Source organism: Ovis canadensis, chromosome 2 (assembly GCF_042477335.2).
Source record: "Ovis canadensis isolate MfBH-ARS-UI-01 breed Bighorn chromosome 2, ARS-UI_OviCan_v2, whole genome shotgun sequence".
NCBI lineage: Eukaryota > Metazoa > Chordata > Mammalia > Artiodactyla > Bovidae > Ovis > Ovis canadensis.
Genome location: NC_091246.1, coordinates 234,790,874 through 234,807,058, shown reverse-complemented (window position 1 = coordinate 234,807,058; position 16,185 = coordinate 234,790,874). Strand labels below are relative to the sequence as shown.

Sequence of the window (16,185 nt, the reverse complement as noted above, 5' to 3'; positions counted from 1 at the left end):
AATATTTCCATCACTAACTCTGAATAATGAAAGCAATTATTTTTGATGTGATAATGCATACTGTGTTTAAAAAGATATTTTATATTTGCCATATACAGACTTTAAACCCAGGACATAGAACCTCGCTTATAGATGAGAGTCTTCTGGAAGAGAAGAGTGACAACGTTTTTGTTGAGTACCAAGACTCGAATATGAAGTAATTTTGCACATGGCATTGGTAAGGCGTTCTTTCAGGTGCAACAAGCTCTTGGCCACCGATTCCTGGTGAGTGTCCTCAAGTATGATCACTGGCTTTTATTTGATAATTTCTCCCCAGTGTTGGTTTTATAGGTATAAATTATCTGAATGTCAAAAAATCAAAGTATTCCAGAAATCCATAAATTTTACCTGCTGCTGTTCTATTAAACAGCACATTTATTATTAAGCAGCAATTCTCTCTACTCTTCTAGAATTGCAGCCACACAATCACCCAGTGGGAGAATGTACAAGGCCACAGGTTCTTGCTCTCCTATTCACTGGGTTTGAATAGCAAAAACCTTCTTGTGTCCAGAGCTGCAGGGTCCCTATAACTAGCAGTTATAGCGGTTAGGACAATGCACTGCATGAGTGTGGTAGGCAGAATGATGACCCCCCCAAAGCTGTCCACGCCCTAATCGCCTGAACCTCTGAATGTGTTGTTATGTGACAAGGGAGAATTATGGTTATAGATGAAATTAAGGTTGCTAATCAGCTGACTGTGCAATGGGAAGTTATCCTGGATTATCTGAGGGACCCAGTATAATCACAAGGGTCCCCCAGCCCACTCAGCCGCAGTGTCCCCTTTTGGCTTCCCTGGTGGCTCAGGCAGTAAAGAATCCTCCTGCAATGCAGGAGACCCGGGGTCTATCCCTGGTCGGGAAGATCCCCTGGAGAAGGAAATGGCAACCTACTCCAATACTCTTGTCTAGAGAATCCCATGGACAGAAGAGCCTGGCAGGCTATAGCCCATGAGGTCGCAAAGAGTTGGGCACAATTGAGGGACTAACACACTGGAAGTGAAGGAGGGAGGCAGAAGATTGAGAGTCAAGAGGGAGATGTGATGATGCAAGCAGAGGTCAGAGGGGTGTAGCAGGAGAGAGACTTGACTGGCCACTGCTGGCTTTGAAGGTGGAAGGGACCACAAGCCAAGGAATGCAGGCAGCCTTTAGAATCCAGAAAAACCAAGGAATCAGAGTGTCCCCTGGAGCCTTCAGAAGAGACACAGCCCTGCCAACATCTTGATTTTTTTTGTTTGCCGGTGAGACCTATTTCAGACTTCTGGCCTCTAGAATGATAAGAAAATAAATTTTTGTTGTTTTATGTCACCAAGTTTGTGGTCATGTGCTATAGCAGCAGTAGCTAACTATTAACAGTATGAGATTGTTCAAAGTGACTACAAGAATATTGGGAGTTATGACAGGGAAATGTTAAATAGTGAGAAATATGGAAAATTTTGAAGCTGATGAGCATGTATTGATGGGCAATGAAGGAAGAGAGGGTGATGGGAAGGAGGCTTTTTCCATACTGTTTCCCAAATCATCTCCTCAGCCCAGTTAGGTTTCTTCCATTCTCTCTCCTTCTGGTTGTTATCACTTAACAGCATCCAGAATACCTTAATCTTTGCAGTAGTTCCTGGGCAAAGCTGCTTGCTTCCTGCTCTCTAGTTTTTATTCTGAGAGTCATCTCCCTTCACTTACCATCCATCCAGGTCTCACCTTCCCAGCGTCCCTATGGTACCCAGCACAGTGAGGGCCACATTAAAGGGTGTGAATACTTCTTGATTGATTAAAAAGAGGAAATATGGTGATGCTATCTGGAGAGAGGGTAGCATTCATCTGGTCACTGATGACCATCAATTAGTGATAGCAGCCTATTAGAAACTTAAAAAAAAGCTTTCTGGAGTTAATTCCTGTGTCCTTTTGCTTTTTAGTTTGTTTTGCATGAAAACCAACAGTTTAAATTAATTTGCATTTTTGTTTTTTGGTAGGTCACTCATACTTATTCTCTTTTCTGTACAATATGCATATGGGGTAAGTCCATTAATGAGCTCTGATTCCATGTTGAAAATTTACTTTACTGAATGCATTACTTTTATTATACTGTCTTAAACCATTTTTAAAAATTGAAGTATAGTTAATTTACAATGTTGTGTTAGTTTCAGAACTAAAGGAAAAATGACTCAGCTATATATCTCTATCTATCTGCCTCTTGATTCTTCTCTATTATAGGTTATCACAAGATATTGAATATAGTTCCCTGTGGTATACAGTAAAGTCTTGTTGTTTATTTTATATATAATGGTGTGTTTATATTAATCCCAAACTTCTAATTTATCTCCCCCACACCTTTGGTAACCATAAGTTTGCTTTCTATGTCTCTGAGTCTATTTCTGTTTTGTTAATAAGTTCATTAGTATCACTTTTTTAGATTCCACATGTAAGTGAGATCATATGGCATCTTTCTCTCTCTGTCCGACATACTTAACTTAGCTTCACTTACTTCATTCTATCCATGTTGATGCAAATGGCATTATTTCATTCTTTTTATGGCTGAGTAGTATTCCATTATGTATATGTATATATACACACACATTTCATTATATATATATATATATGCATATATATGCATATAATAGCACATCTTTATCCATTCATCTGTTGATGGACGTTTAGGTTGATTCCATGTCTTAGCTATCATAAACAGAGCTGCTGTGAATATTCTGTTGCATTTGTCTTTTCCAATTAGAGTTTTCTTTGGATATATGCCCAGGATTGGGGTTGCAGGATCACATAGTAACTCTATTTTCAGTTTTTTAGGGACTTCTATATTGTTCTTCATACTGCCTACACCAATTTGCATTCCCAACAGCAATATAGGAAGATTCCTATTTCTCCACACACTCTCCAGCATCTATTATTTGTAGAGTTTTTGATGATAGCCATTCTGACTGGTGTGAGGTGATACCTCATTGTAGTTTTGATTTGCATTTCTCTTAGTGATATTGAGCATCTTTTCATATGCCTGTTGGCCACTTGTATATCTTCTTTGGAGAAATGTCTATTTAGGTCTTCTACCCATTTTTTATTTGGTTGTTAGAGTTTGTTTTTATTTGTTTGTTTGTTTGTTTTGTATTAAGCTGTATGAGCTCTTTGTCTATTTTGGAAATTAATCCCTTATTGGTAGCATCATTTGTAAATATTTTCTACCAGCCAGTAGGTTGTTAGTTTCAATTTGTTTATGGTTTCCTTTGATGTGTAAAATATTTAAGTTTAAATAGGTCCCATTTGTTTATTTTGGTTTTTATTTCCATTACTCTAGGATACAGATCCAAGAAAATTTTGCTACAACTCATGTCAAAGAGAGTTCTGTCTATATTTTCATCTAGGAGTTTTATACTATCCCGTCTTTTAGGTCAATAACCCGTTTTGAGTTTATTTTTGTACATGGTGTTAGGGAATGTTCTAAATTCATTCTTTTACATGTAGCTGTCCAGTTTTCCCAGTAACACTTATTGAAGAGATTCTCTTTTCTATATTGTGTATTCTTGTTGTAGATTAATTGACCATAAGTTCATGATTGTATTTCTGAACTTTCTATCCTGTTCCATTGACGTATGTGTCTGTTTTTGTGCCAGTGCCAACTGTTTTGATTATTGTTGCTTTGTAGTATAACCTGAATTCAGGGAGCATGATTCCTCCAGCTCTGTTCTTCTTTAGACTGTTTTGGCTATTCGGGGCTTTATGTGTTTCCATCAGTTCAGTTCAGTTCAGTCGCTCAGTCATGTCCGACTCTTTGAGACCCCATGAATCCCAGCACGCCAGGCCTCCATGTCCATCACCATCTCCTGGAGTTCACTCAGACTCACGTCCATCGAGTCAGTGATGCCATCCAGCCGTCTCATCCTTGGTCATCCCCTTCTCCTCCTGCCCCCAATCCCTCCCAGCATCAGAGTCTTTTCCAATGAGTCAACTCTTCACATGAAGTGGCCAAAGTACTGGAGTTTCAGCTTTAGCATCATTCCTTCCAAAGAAATCCGAGGGCTGATCTCCTTCAGAATGGACTGATTGGATCTCCTTGTAGTCCAAGGGACTCTCAAGAGTCTTCTCCAACACCACAGTTCAAAAGCATCAATTCTTCGGTGTTCAGCCTTCTTCACAGTCCAACTCTCACATCCATACATGACCACAGGAAAAACCATAGCCTTGACTAGATGGACCTTTTTCAGCAAAGTAATGTCTCTGCTTTTTAATATACTATCTAGGTTGGTCATAACTTTTCTTCCAAGGACTAAGCATCTTTTAATTTCATGGCAGCAGTCACCATCTGCAGTGATTTTGCAGCCCAAAAAAATAAAGTCTGACACTGTTTCTACTGTTTCCCCATCTATTTCCCATGAAGTGATGGGACCAGATGCCATGATCTTCGTTTTCTGAATGTTGAGCTTTAAGCCAACTTTTTCACTCTCCTCTTTCACTTTCATCAAGAGGCTTTTGAGCTCCTCTTCACTTTCTGCCATAAGGGTGGTGTCATCTGCATATCTGAGGTTATTGATATTTCTGCCAGCAATCTTGATTCCAGCTTGTGTTTCTTCCAGTCCAGCCTTTCTCATGATGTACTCTGCATAGAAGTTAAATAAGCAGGGTGACAATATACAGCCTTGACGTACTCCTTTTCCCATTTGGAACCAGTCTGTTGTTCCATGTCCAGTTCTAACTGTTGCTTCCTGACCTGCATACAGATTTCTCAAGAGGCAGGTTAGGTGGTCTGGTATTCCCCTCTCTTTCAGAATTTTCCACAGTTTGTTGTGACCCACACAGTCAAAGGCTTTGGCATAGTCAATAAAGCAGAAATAGATGTTTTTCTGGAACTCTCTTGCTTTTTCCATACAAAATTTAAAAAAAAATTGTTCTAGTTCTGTGAAAAAATACCATTGATAATTTGATAGGGATTGCATTGAATCTGTAGATTGCCTTGATTAGTGTGGTTGTTTTAACAGTATTGATGCTTGCAATCCGAGAACACGATATATCTTTCCATCTATTTGTGTTGTTTTTGATTTCTTTCATCAGTGTCTTATAGTTTTCAGAGTACAGGTTTTTTTGCCTTTTCAGGTAGGTTTATTCCTGGGCATTTTATTCTTTTTGATATGATGGTAAGTGGGATTGTTTCCTTAATTTCTCTTTCTGATATTTTGTTGTTAATGTATAGACAAGCAAGAGATTTTTCTCTGTGTTGATTTTTATCCTATAACTTTGCTAAATTCATAGTTTTTTTGGTGACATCTTTAGGATTTTCTGTGTATAGTATCATGTCATATGCAAACAGTGACAGTTTTATGTCCTCTTTTCCAATTTGGATTCTTTTTTATTTCTTTTTCTTTTCTGATTGCTGTGACAGGACTTTCAAAACTATATTATGTGTAAGTGGCAAGCATGGGCATGCTTGTCTTGTTCCTGATCTTAGAGGAAATATTTTCATTGAGTATGATGTTAGCTTTGGGTTTGTCATATATGACCTTTATTATTTTGAAGTATGTTCCCTTTAAGCCCACTTTTTAAGCTCATAAGTGGATGCTGAGTTTTATCAAAAGCTTTTTCTACATCTATTGAGATAATCATATGGATTTTATTCTTCAATTTGTAAATGGGTTGTATCACATTGGTTGATTTGCAGGCAGGTCTTGAAAAATCTTTGCATTTGTTGGATAAATCCCACTTGATCATGATATGTAAGCCTTTTACTATATTGTTGGAGTTGGTTTGCTGTTATTTTGTTGAGAATTTTGCATTTATGTTCATTAGAGATATTGGCCTATAATTTAATTTTTGTAATATCTTCATCTGGTTTAGATATCAAGGTGATGATGGCCTCATAGAATGAGTTCAGAAGTATTTCTTCCTCTGTTATATTTTGGGATAGTTTCAGAAGGATAGGTGTCATCTCTTCTCTGAATGTTTGGTAGAATTTCCCTGTGAAGCCATCTGGTTGTGGACTTTTTGTTTGTTGAAATTATTTTAGTCACAGATTCAATTTCAGTACATGTAATTGGTCTTTCATATTTTCTCTTTCTTCCTGGTTCAGTCTCAGGAGATTGTACCTTTCTAAGGATTTATCCTTTTCTTCCAAGTTGCCGATTTTATTGGCCTGTAGTAGACTTTTATGATCCTTTGTATTTGTTGTGTCAGTTATGACTTCTTTTTCATTTTTAATTTTATTGATTTGAGCCCTCTCCTTTTTTTCTTGATGAGTCTGGCTAAAGGTTTCTTAATTTTGTTTATGTTTTCAAAGAACCAGTTTTTAGTTTCATTGATCTTTTCTATTGTTTTCTTGTCTCTATTTTATTTATTTCAGTTTTGATCTTTACATTTCTTTTCTTCAGCTACCTTTGGGTTTTGTTTGTTGTTCTTTCTTTATTATACTTTTAAACAAGTCACTCTCTTGGGCTTTTTTTCTCATTTGTAAAAAGGAAGTGTTGGATTAAATGGGCTGTAAGATTTCTTTTATATCCTACCATCAAGACTAGTAAAATTGCCTAGGTATTAGACATTTCTTTGTTTTATAACAGAGCTATTTTTTCAAAACTTTTTTTCAGAGGGCAGAAGGAAGCAGCTGGGCCATTATAAGATTAAATCAAGAAGTATAAAATTAAATTTGAACATTTTACTCAGGAGAAGGATAAGCCTTGAACATTCTGTTCTGCTCCTCTCTAGAGAATCTAAGTGATTAAACCCAACTTCAGACATTCTAGGAAATCCTATTGGAGGCAGCCCGTATTCATGTTGATCTTGAGACAGTCAGACTGGTTTAAATCACGCTAATAAATACATCTCTGTCTATCCATCCTGTAGCTTGGACCTATCCAGTCCAGCTTCTGTGATTCAAGTTATCATAGGTCTTTTCAAAGTGAATCAAAATAGAAAGTTGCCATTCATTCTCCTTTCTCTTTTAGGCAGGAGCAGAAAGCACATGCATTAAAGAATAGGATGCCCTGGGTTCCTCTGCTGGTGATTCATCTCATAACCTATTCAAGACTCAGTTTTCTCCTATGGGAAATGGGTTTGATAAAACTTGCCCAGCTTAGTTCACAGGGATTTCAGAGCATCACCACAAATAATGAACAGAAACACACTGAAATATATGTTTGTGGATTGTTTTTCCTCTTACCTGACTTTTTAAAGTTTCTTTTGTATTATGTTCTTTTTTTCTGTTATAAAAGTCTATAGAGTGCTAAATTGTACGTCCTTCACTTCTTTATGTTTCATATGAGTGCATATAATGCCTGAACAAAGATTATTTTATCTTTGCTCTTCCTGCCAGCTTCTGGTGTGCAGAGATTCTAGAGATTTCCCACAGAGTGACTGTACTGTAGATAGATTTTAAAGGTAGAGATATAAATTGATAAAATCTCTGTGGAAAGTCAATTTGGCATCATCTATCAGGATTTTGAATGCATGTGCCTATTGACATAGCAATTTCCCTATTTGAAATTTATCATATATATGCACAAAAATATTAGTTTAAAGGTAGCATTCAGAAGCAAGAGGGGAGATAATTAAATGTCCATTAATAAGGACTAACTAAATAAGTTATAATATTGAGTTGGCCAAAAAGTCCATTTGGGTTTTTCTGTTAAATGTTATAGAGAAACCCAAGCGAGCTTTTGACCAACCCAATATTTTGTTTAGTGGGTAGCCATATGCAGTAATTCAGAATGACTTTGAAGACATAAGTGAGAAAAGCAAGGTACAAAGAAATACACCTTTTGCGTAAAAGCAAAACAAAGACAAAATCGCCAAAAGTGTGTGTGTGTGGTCATTGTGTATTAAAAAATATGCTCAGAAATGCCCAGACATGGACTTGAGGTGAGCAGTTATCTTTAGGAGAAGGAACTGGGGACCAGAGTTAGAACAGAAAATTTCTTTTTCCATTACACTGTTTTGAAGTGATTGAATTATCATGTACATATGTTATTTGTTTAAAATAAAACCCATAAAAGCACAAATGCAGGACAGATCATTAATCTAGAAATTAGTAAAATATTTTCTTGAACTTTCTATGCAACAAATATTTGTTTAAACTATCTGGGATAAAACAGATAGTGAGTTTTATTTTTTTCTCTTTGAAGAGTAACATTGGTTTTTGAGAGTGCTAGTATATTCCCAGAGAATGTGGTTTGTACTTTGAATGTTGACTTGTGTGAGATACTGTCTTTATCTCTTTTTAATGGGGTTATACAGTCTGGTCCTGAGGTACACTTTCTTCCTTTATAGATGCCTCCCTCCTTTAAAGTGATGTTTGTTGGGATATGTCTGATGTAGAAGAACTTTGTAGGGACTAAAATTGCTTCTTGCTTTTTTCTTTTATTGGTCCAAGTTGAAGTTTTCTATGTGTTTCTTTATTAGAATTCTTCTAATCTACTTTGAACCGATTCTTCTCGGAAATGTAATTTTGCTACAAACATCTCAGTAATGCTTAGCATAATGAAGTTTAAAAAATAAGAAACTTGCCTCTCTTATCAAGCCATCTAACCAACTGACCTTCTTTTTTCTCTGGCTGTTTTGGTATTTCACCAAACACATAGTAATGAATCCCAACCTTAAATGAACCCAAATGTTCAGAATAGTTATTTTAAGTGCTTTCATGCTGTCCTGACCTGGCCCTGAGCATTTGATTTTTTTTTTTTTTTTACCTTATCAGGGTTTTGAACTTAACATTTCTGCATTCATAGATAACAGTGTTACCCAAAGCTCAAGAGGTATATGTTTCTGAAACTTCAATTACATTTTTTAACTTAAATTATCTAATTCCTTAGCTCTTGTCAAGATTCAAATTTTTATGTATTTTTCAATGACCCATAAGAGTTATGTTTATAAAATGTGCTTTTAATTAATGATTAATCAAAATTTTTTTCTGAGCACATTTTTCAAGAAAAAAGAAGTTTTAATTGTATGATTGAAAGGAAAGTATGCCACTTAGACTCCTTTCCCTCACATCACATATACATATACACTTGTGTATGTATATGGGGCTGTATACTTTTGTACATGTATATGTAATGAAGGGGATATGTATACATTTGTGCATTTCATACATATACATGTATACTCGTGTATGTTTTACATAAGTGTGTTTGTGTATTTATGTATAGTATATTTATGTATATACATATCTTCTATATGAACTGTGCGTATTGCTGTGCAGAATCTTTTAAACTTAATTAGGTCCCCAAGAGAAAAACACGTTTTGTATATTAATGCATATATGTGGAATCTAGAGAAGTGGTAGAGATAAACCTAGTTCCAGGGCAGGAATAGAGGTGCAGACATAGAGAAGAGACACATAGACACAGGGGAGGGGATGAATTGGAGATTAGGGTCGACAAATGTGCACTGTTATATAAAACAGATAGCTAGTGGGAACCTGCTACATAGCACAAGGAGCTCAGCTGGGTGCTCTTTGGTGACCTGGAGGGCGCAGGAATGGGAAGAGGCAGTGGGAAAGCCACAGGAAGGGGATGTATGTACACATATAGCTGATTCATTGCAAGGACTGATGTCGAAGCTGAAGCTCCAAAACTTTGGCCACCTGATGCAAAGAACTGACTCATTGGAAAAGACCCTGATGCTGGGAAAGATTGAGGCCAGGAGGAGAAGGGGACAACAGAGGATGAGATGGTTGGTGGGCATCACCAACTCAGTGGAGTGAGCATGAGTTTGAGCAAGCTCCGGGAGTTGAAGATGGACAGGAAATCCTGGTGTGCTGCAGTCCATGGGGTCACAAAGAGTCGGACATGACAGAGCTACTGAACAGACTGATAGCCGATTCACTTTGTCATACAGCAGAAATGAACACAGCATCATTGTAAAGCAGATATACCCCAATTTTAAAAAAGAGGACAGTACATATTGGTTCAGTTGTGTGATCTTTCCCCATTACGTGTTGGTCTAAAGGCTAAAGTTTACTCTGTTGTTAGTTTTAAAAGATCTGTTAATTATAGAAGTGTGTGGCCCTATCTGGGGCTTCCTAGATGGCACGAGTGATAAAGAACCCACCTGCCAATGCAGGAGATGCAAGAGACACAGGTTCAGTCCCTGGGTCAGGAAGATCCCCTGGAGGAGGGCATGGCAACCCATTCCAGTATTCTTCCCATGGACAGAGGAGCCTGGTGGGCTACAGTCCATGAAAGAGTTGGACACAACTGAAACGGCTTATCAGGATGCCTTGGTCCTGTCCATACTCTCGGCTCCCAGCACCGAGAGCTGATGCACCACCTTTGCCCTCTCACCATGCAGCGCTGACCGCCATGAACGAATCGATGCTCAGTGTGTCTTCACTGCAGGCGTGGCATTCTGGCTGTCGTTAAGGGTCTCTTTGTGGACACCGTTCCTCTAGGACTATACTTTTGTACTGAAGCGACTGAAGACTTGCCATGTACATAAGGAGGGTTTGTGAGAAAATGGGGCTGATTCTTCCCATAGGGGTGTGTGTGTGTGTGTGTGTGTGTGTGTGTGTGTGTGTGTAGGTTGGGTTAAAGTTAAGAAAATATATGATCATGTTGTAATTTAACTTTCTAAACAGCCTGGTAGAAAAGCTAGCTTGAAGTGGGGAAAAGGCCCAAACTGTTCAAGTTCAGAAGCTTTTGGTTTGAGAGAAACATCAGAGGAGCCGTCTTGGGGTGTCAGCAAGCTGTAGGAGAAAGAGTTTTAATTCAAGTGCAAGACTGTGACGGCAGTGCTGACCCACGAGGGCCTCCCTGGGGGACGCATGCCCTAGCTGATCCTGGAGGTACAGGAAGAGAGTCTTGGAAGAAAAGTCACTCTTATAATTTAAGTTAGACACCGTGGTATATGTGCGGTTTTCCCAGCTACATAGTTAACATTCTGAAATTGTTCACAACTTGGTAAACAAACTCTTACCAGAGAGACAAATCATAGAAGTTTCTGGTTAAACACAAATGACTTCAAAGGAGGTCTTTAAAAAAAAAAATCCTAGCTCATGTAAACTTTTGTCCTGCCCACATAATCATGAACTCCTTTTAAAAAATTTTTTTTAACTAATTGTTTTTTAGTATAGTTGCTTTGCAATGTTTTATTAGTTTCTGCTGTACAGCACAGTGAATCAGCTATATGTATACACGTATCTCTTCTTTTTTTGGATTTCCTTCCCATTTAGGTCACCACAGAGCACTCAGTAGTTTCCTGAGCTATAAATTATGTTCTCATTAGTCATCTATTTTATACATAGTATCAATAGCATATATATGTCAATCCCAAACTCCCAGTTCATCAACACGTTGATTATCAAGCCACAGTGTAACTTCTTTGCCTTTTTGTATATCAGTATTAGTCTTTTCAGAGACTCAGACATAAAACTATACTGTGAACATCTCATTAGTTGGAGAAACCAAGAGTACTTGTTTTAATGTATATATTGTGTACCCAGCTAGGTGATGAATACTGGTCGACTAAATCAATGCTTCACTTTCTAGGGTGGAAAGAAGTTTATTGGTCTCTGTGGAGGAAGAGATTGCTCTCTTTGCCAGTGCTTTCCTGAAAAGGGATCTCGGGTGAGTCATGTAAAATTCAGCATGGGTTGTGGGAGGGGAAAATGGGAAATTACTAATCAAAGGGCATAAAAATGAATTATGCAAGATGAATAAGCTCTAGAGATCTTCCACCCAGCATCCTATCCACTGTCATCAATACATTATTGTTGAATCACTTTGTACAGAAAGGGGCCTGGTGTACACAGCCCACGCTGGGTCGCCATATCGATATTCATGTTTTAAAAGCACTAGTTGAGAAGTATTAATACTGTCATGAGTTAAGAAAAAACCCGCTTAACTTTGTTGAAAGAAGTGTTTCTAGGCATTTGACTGCATGACTCTTGGACGTTTTTTATAACCTTGTGGAATAGTGTTCCGTAATCAAAGTGACAGTTGCATTAATCACGTGCTCCGTATGTGCCAGGCACTGGTCTGACGTGCTCAAAATGCTTTAGCTCACCAATCCCTCACAATAACTCTCTTCCCATCTTATGGTACCATCTTTGCAGAACCAAAGATATCAGCACAGAACAATTGAGCACCCTACTCAAGTTCACCCAGGTGGACTCAAGTCCACAGTGCTTTTGATGACCACACTCGATTCTCTGTCCTGAGAGGCACAATAATAACCCTCTTGGTTACAGTGTATGGGGTCTCTTGAACATGTATTTGTAAACCTCTCTCACATATCCTGACAGCAGCAGTTGGCAGGCACTAATTCACCTGTGCTGGGACTATTAGACCAAACCATCCCATTGGTTAAAAACACTCCCACCGAATTACAAGAAAAGAGTATATTTCAGAAGTTTTATACAATTTTGAGTCAGATCAGTGATTTTTGAAACGTGTCCAGATGGATCCAATAGGGCTGTGTGTGATGCTCAAAAAACACAATTCCATAAAGATCAGTCCACAAGGATCCAAAATATTACCTTTCTGAGAGAAAGGACCGTACATCTCCCACACAGCATTGCTTTATCTTCACACAGTAGTCATTCAATATGTGTGTGGTTCCTTTGTCAAGCCCTTTGCTGTAAGCAGCTTCCTTGTTGAGCTTAAGTTATGGCAAATCCCTTTCTGCTTGAACTGGTTTGTTTCTTCTCCAATACATCACAACTTTTGGTGATCAGAATCTATCTTGAGCTTTTTCCCCAGCCACTTTTATGATTTATTTATTTTTTAAAGTCTTCATTGAATTTATTGTAGTATTGCTTCTGTTTAACGTTTTTATGGCCATAAAGCACATGGGATCCTAGCTCCCCCATCCAGGGATTGATCCCGTACCCCCTGCATTGGAAGGTGAAGTCTTAACCACAGGACCACTAGGGAAGTCCCGACGATAAAATTTGAAAACTGCATTTGCCAGAAAGCAAAGTTAGGACCCTAAAAACGAGCACTTTAAGAAATGCTTTAGCTTTTTTCATGTCAGTGGTCCCAATAGTCAGGAAAAAAGCCTGGTGTTTTTACAAGGTTGTCCATGTAAACGTGCCAAGATTGCAAGCCAAAATTTTAAGACCCCTGGAGCTTGAGGTCCAAGAGAAATGAAGGGATCAGCTCCATGGCAGGAATGGGATGGGAACACCACAGAACAAAGATGAGACCAGGTAGGTGTGGTCCTCTGACTTAATGATGTTTGGAAACTTTTTTTTTACTGACACACCTGCATGTGGTGGTGCTTCTGGTTCCAGTCGTTCATAGGCCATGACTGCTTGATATCTACAATGCTTAGGACAGCCCCCCATCAAAGAACTATCCATCCTCAAATGCCGGCAGTGCCGAGGTTGAGAAATCCTGCTCTCAGTCCACAGCAGTTCTGAGGCCAGAGGAATATTATGTCCATTGGTCAATACAGGGAACCCTGGATTTCCAAGAGTTTTAAATAACTTGGTTATATGTGGAAGGGGTGGGTGTCCCTGGTGGCTCAAACAGTAAAGGGTCTGCCTGCAATACAAGAGACCTGTGTTTGATCCCGGTGTCAGAAAAATTCCCTGGAGAAGGAAATGGTAACCCACTCCTGTATTCTTGCCTGGAGAATCCCATGGACAGAGGAGTGTGGCAGGCTGCAGTGACCTCCATGGGGTCACAAAGAGTCAGACACGACTGAGCAACTAACACTTTCACTTTCACGTGGAAGGAGCAGGGACCACTTCCAGATGTCTGGTCTCGGTCCCAGCATCTGCCCCGTGGTCCAGGAGAAGAGGATGGCACTTGGGTTCAAACGCCAGTTCTCATCCTAATATTCGGGAGCCCCCGTGGCCACTTGAATCTACTCAAGCCTGGGTTCCCTTATATTTGCTCCCTTGATGCTTTGTCTTCCGTGTCCTTGGGCTGTGGAACCATCACAGGCATTTGCGTCCGTAGGGTATGTGCTGTCTCTGATCACCAGACCTTCAGCGAGGTGGGTCAGGAAGGGCTCACAGGGGTGGGCCTCTGTCTTCGTGACCTGCTGTCTTTGTCCCAGTTTCTGGGTGGTTGAGAAGAGCTGTGTGCGGAACACCGGTCAACCTCTGCCCTTCCTGGCACAGATGGATCCCTGGTGATGGCTGCAAGGCGCTGGCAACGTTCTCCAGCTAGGAATTTGGGAGCGTGGCTTGTGCATAACTGGGAGGAGGTTTGGGAGGCGGCCAGCCAGTCTCACGCCATCTCTCCAGTCACCACAGTGACAGCTCAAGGTGGGCGATAGAAACAGGAATAAGCTGAATTACGAGGGTTGAGGCACTTTCCAAGGTGGCACAGCCCCTGAGTGGAACAGCAGGGCCTTCCTAAGAGGCAAGTGATGCCTCTTCTGGTTGAATGGCTGACTGAGTGGTTTGTCCAGCCCCAAATCAAAGCTGTTGTGTCTATAGTAAGGGTTGGGGAGCCAAGCTGGGGAAGGGTTTCAGTGGAGACAGAAGCTAGGGTTTGAGGTGGAGTTGGGATGCATCTCTCTTCTCCAGTAGACCACATTTTGCCAGTCCTTCCTAAAGGAGATCAGTCCTGAGTGTTCACTGGAAGGACTGATGTTGAAGCTGAAACTCCAATTCTTTGGCCACCTGATGTGAAGAACTGACTCATTGGAAAAGACCCTGATGCTGGGAAAGAGTTAGGGCAGGAGGAGAAGGGGATGACAGAGGAAGAGATGGTTGGATGGCATCACTGACTCAATGAAGATGAGTGTGAGTAAACTCCGTGAGTTGGTGATGGACAGGGAGGCCTGGCGTGCTGCAGTCCATGGGATCTGGAAGAGTCGGACACGACTGAGCCACTGAACTGAACTGAACTGGGATGCATCTAAGGGCAGGAACCCAGGGGGTTCCCTCAGTCTCACTCCTGCATTGCTGGAGGCTCACAGTCCTGCCCCAACATGTGTTCTCATCAGTAGTCACCATCACCTCCCCTTGGACCGTCTCCCACTGCATCAGCTGGGTTGCTCACTGTCCCTCAAACACAATCTAAACATTCCCACTCCTCTACCTTTTTTTAAAAAAAAAATGATTATAGCGGTTTTTATTGTAATATTCATATATGATCATTATGGACCATTTAGATAATACTGAAAAACTTTTTGTTTGTTGTTGTTCAATCATTCACTCATGTCCAGCTCTTTGCAACCCTGTGGACTGCAGCACGCCAGGCTTCCCTGTTCATCACCAACTCCGAAGCTTGCTCAAACTCATGTCCGTCGAGTCAGTGGTGCCATCCAACCATCTCATCCTCTGTCGCCCCCTTCTCCTCCTTCCTTCAATCTTTCCCAGCATCAGGGTCTTTTCCAATGAGTCAGCTCTGGAAGTAGCATAATAAATAATCCAGGGATTCATGACCAGAAAGCAATGACAATATTTATTGATTTTATGACACATCCCCTCTGCCCTTTTCTGGGATGCCTTCCCACTTCCACTCACTCTCCATCTTTTCCGCCCTCCCTAGAGGAACTCAGGAGAGACTCCGCCCCCCACAAGGTCTCCTGCCTGGCCCCAGACAGTGCGGATGGCCCCCTAATGGCAACCTGGTTCCCTCTGGGATGCTTTTTGCACTCTGACCTATAGCTCTGGTTTCGACTGTGGATGTGTCTGACCCTCTTGATTAGATTGTAAGCATGTTCTCCTTACAAGTGGTTGTAAAGGATACGTGTAAAATGTTTATGCTGGTTCCTGGCTCGTAGCGGATGCCCTAGAAATATAAGTTGCCTCCATTAGTTTCTCCTCTTTGAGAGCTGAGAGTCATTTTTGGAGGTATTTCTTTGAGATGATCGCAGTAGATGGCAGCTAATAGGTAGTTAACACACTTAAATCAGTAGCTTAAAATTCGGATTTGAGCCTGGACAGGATTTGGAAGTCTGAGCTGGTAGCCAGGGCACAAGCACCATGTATGTGGGAAGACCTGCCAAGTCCAAGGGAAATGGGAATAGAATTAGCAGGAAATTTCTCCTCTGAGTCTTTCACACACAACGTGCAAACCCGTTAGTGAGCATCTCACAGAGTTTAGAGTTTTTGTCATAACAACTCTATATCAGGTAGAACCAGAAATAAGCGCTTTGAGCTGCAGAAGGGAATGTGGCCACTGCTGTATTGAGATCTTTTGAAGGTTTCGTAGCATCCTGGAAAGACCTCGAGTCTGAGGGTAGGACACTGGGAATTACCGCT

The 16,185-nt window shown here is 40.2% G+C and overlaps 1 protein-coding gene across 6 annotated transcripts in view; it reads left to right on the top strand.

Moving 5' to 3' along the window:
• Positions 1-16,185, top strand: part of COL4A4 (collagen type IV alpha 4 chain) — a 149,007-nt gene that overhangs the window by 15,488 nt on the left and 117,334 nt on the right. For all 6 annotated transcript variants that reach the window (XR_011254685.1, XR_011254686.1, XM_069578394.1 and 3 more), the window contains exons 2-4: positions 99-264; positions 2,006-2,048; positions 11,507-11,584. Coding sequence is in view for 4 of the 6 variants with exons in the window: in XM_069578394.1 (XP_069434495.1) it covers positions 209-264; positions 2,006-2,048; positions 11,507-11,584 (177 nt within the window). In the remaining 2 variants the exon portion in view is untranslated. The remainder of the gene's footprint in view (positions 1-98; positions 265-2,005; positions 2,049-11,506; positions 11,585-16,185) is intronic.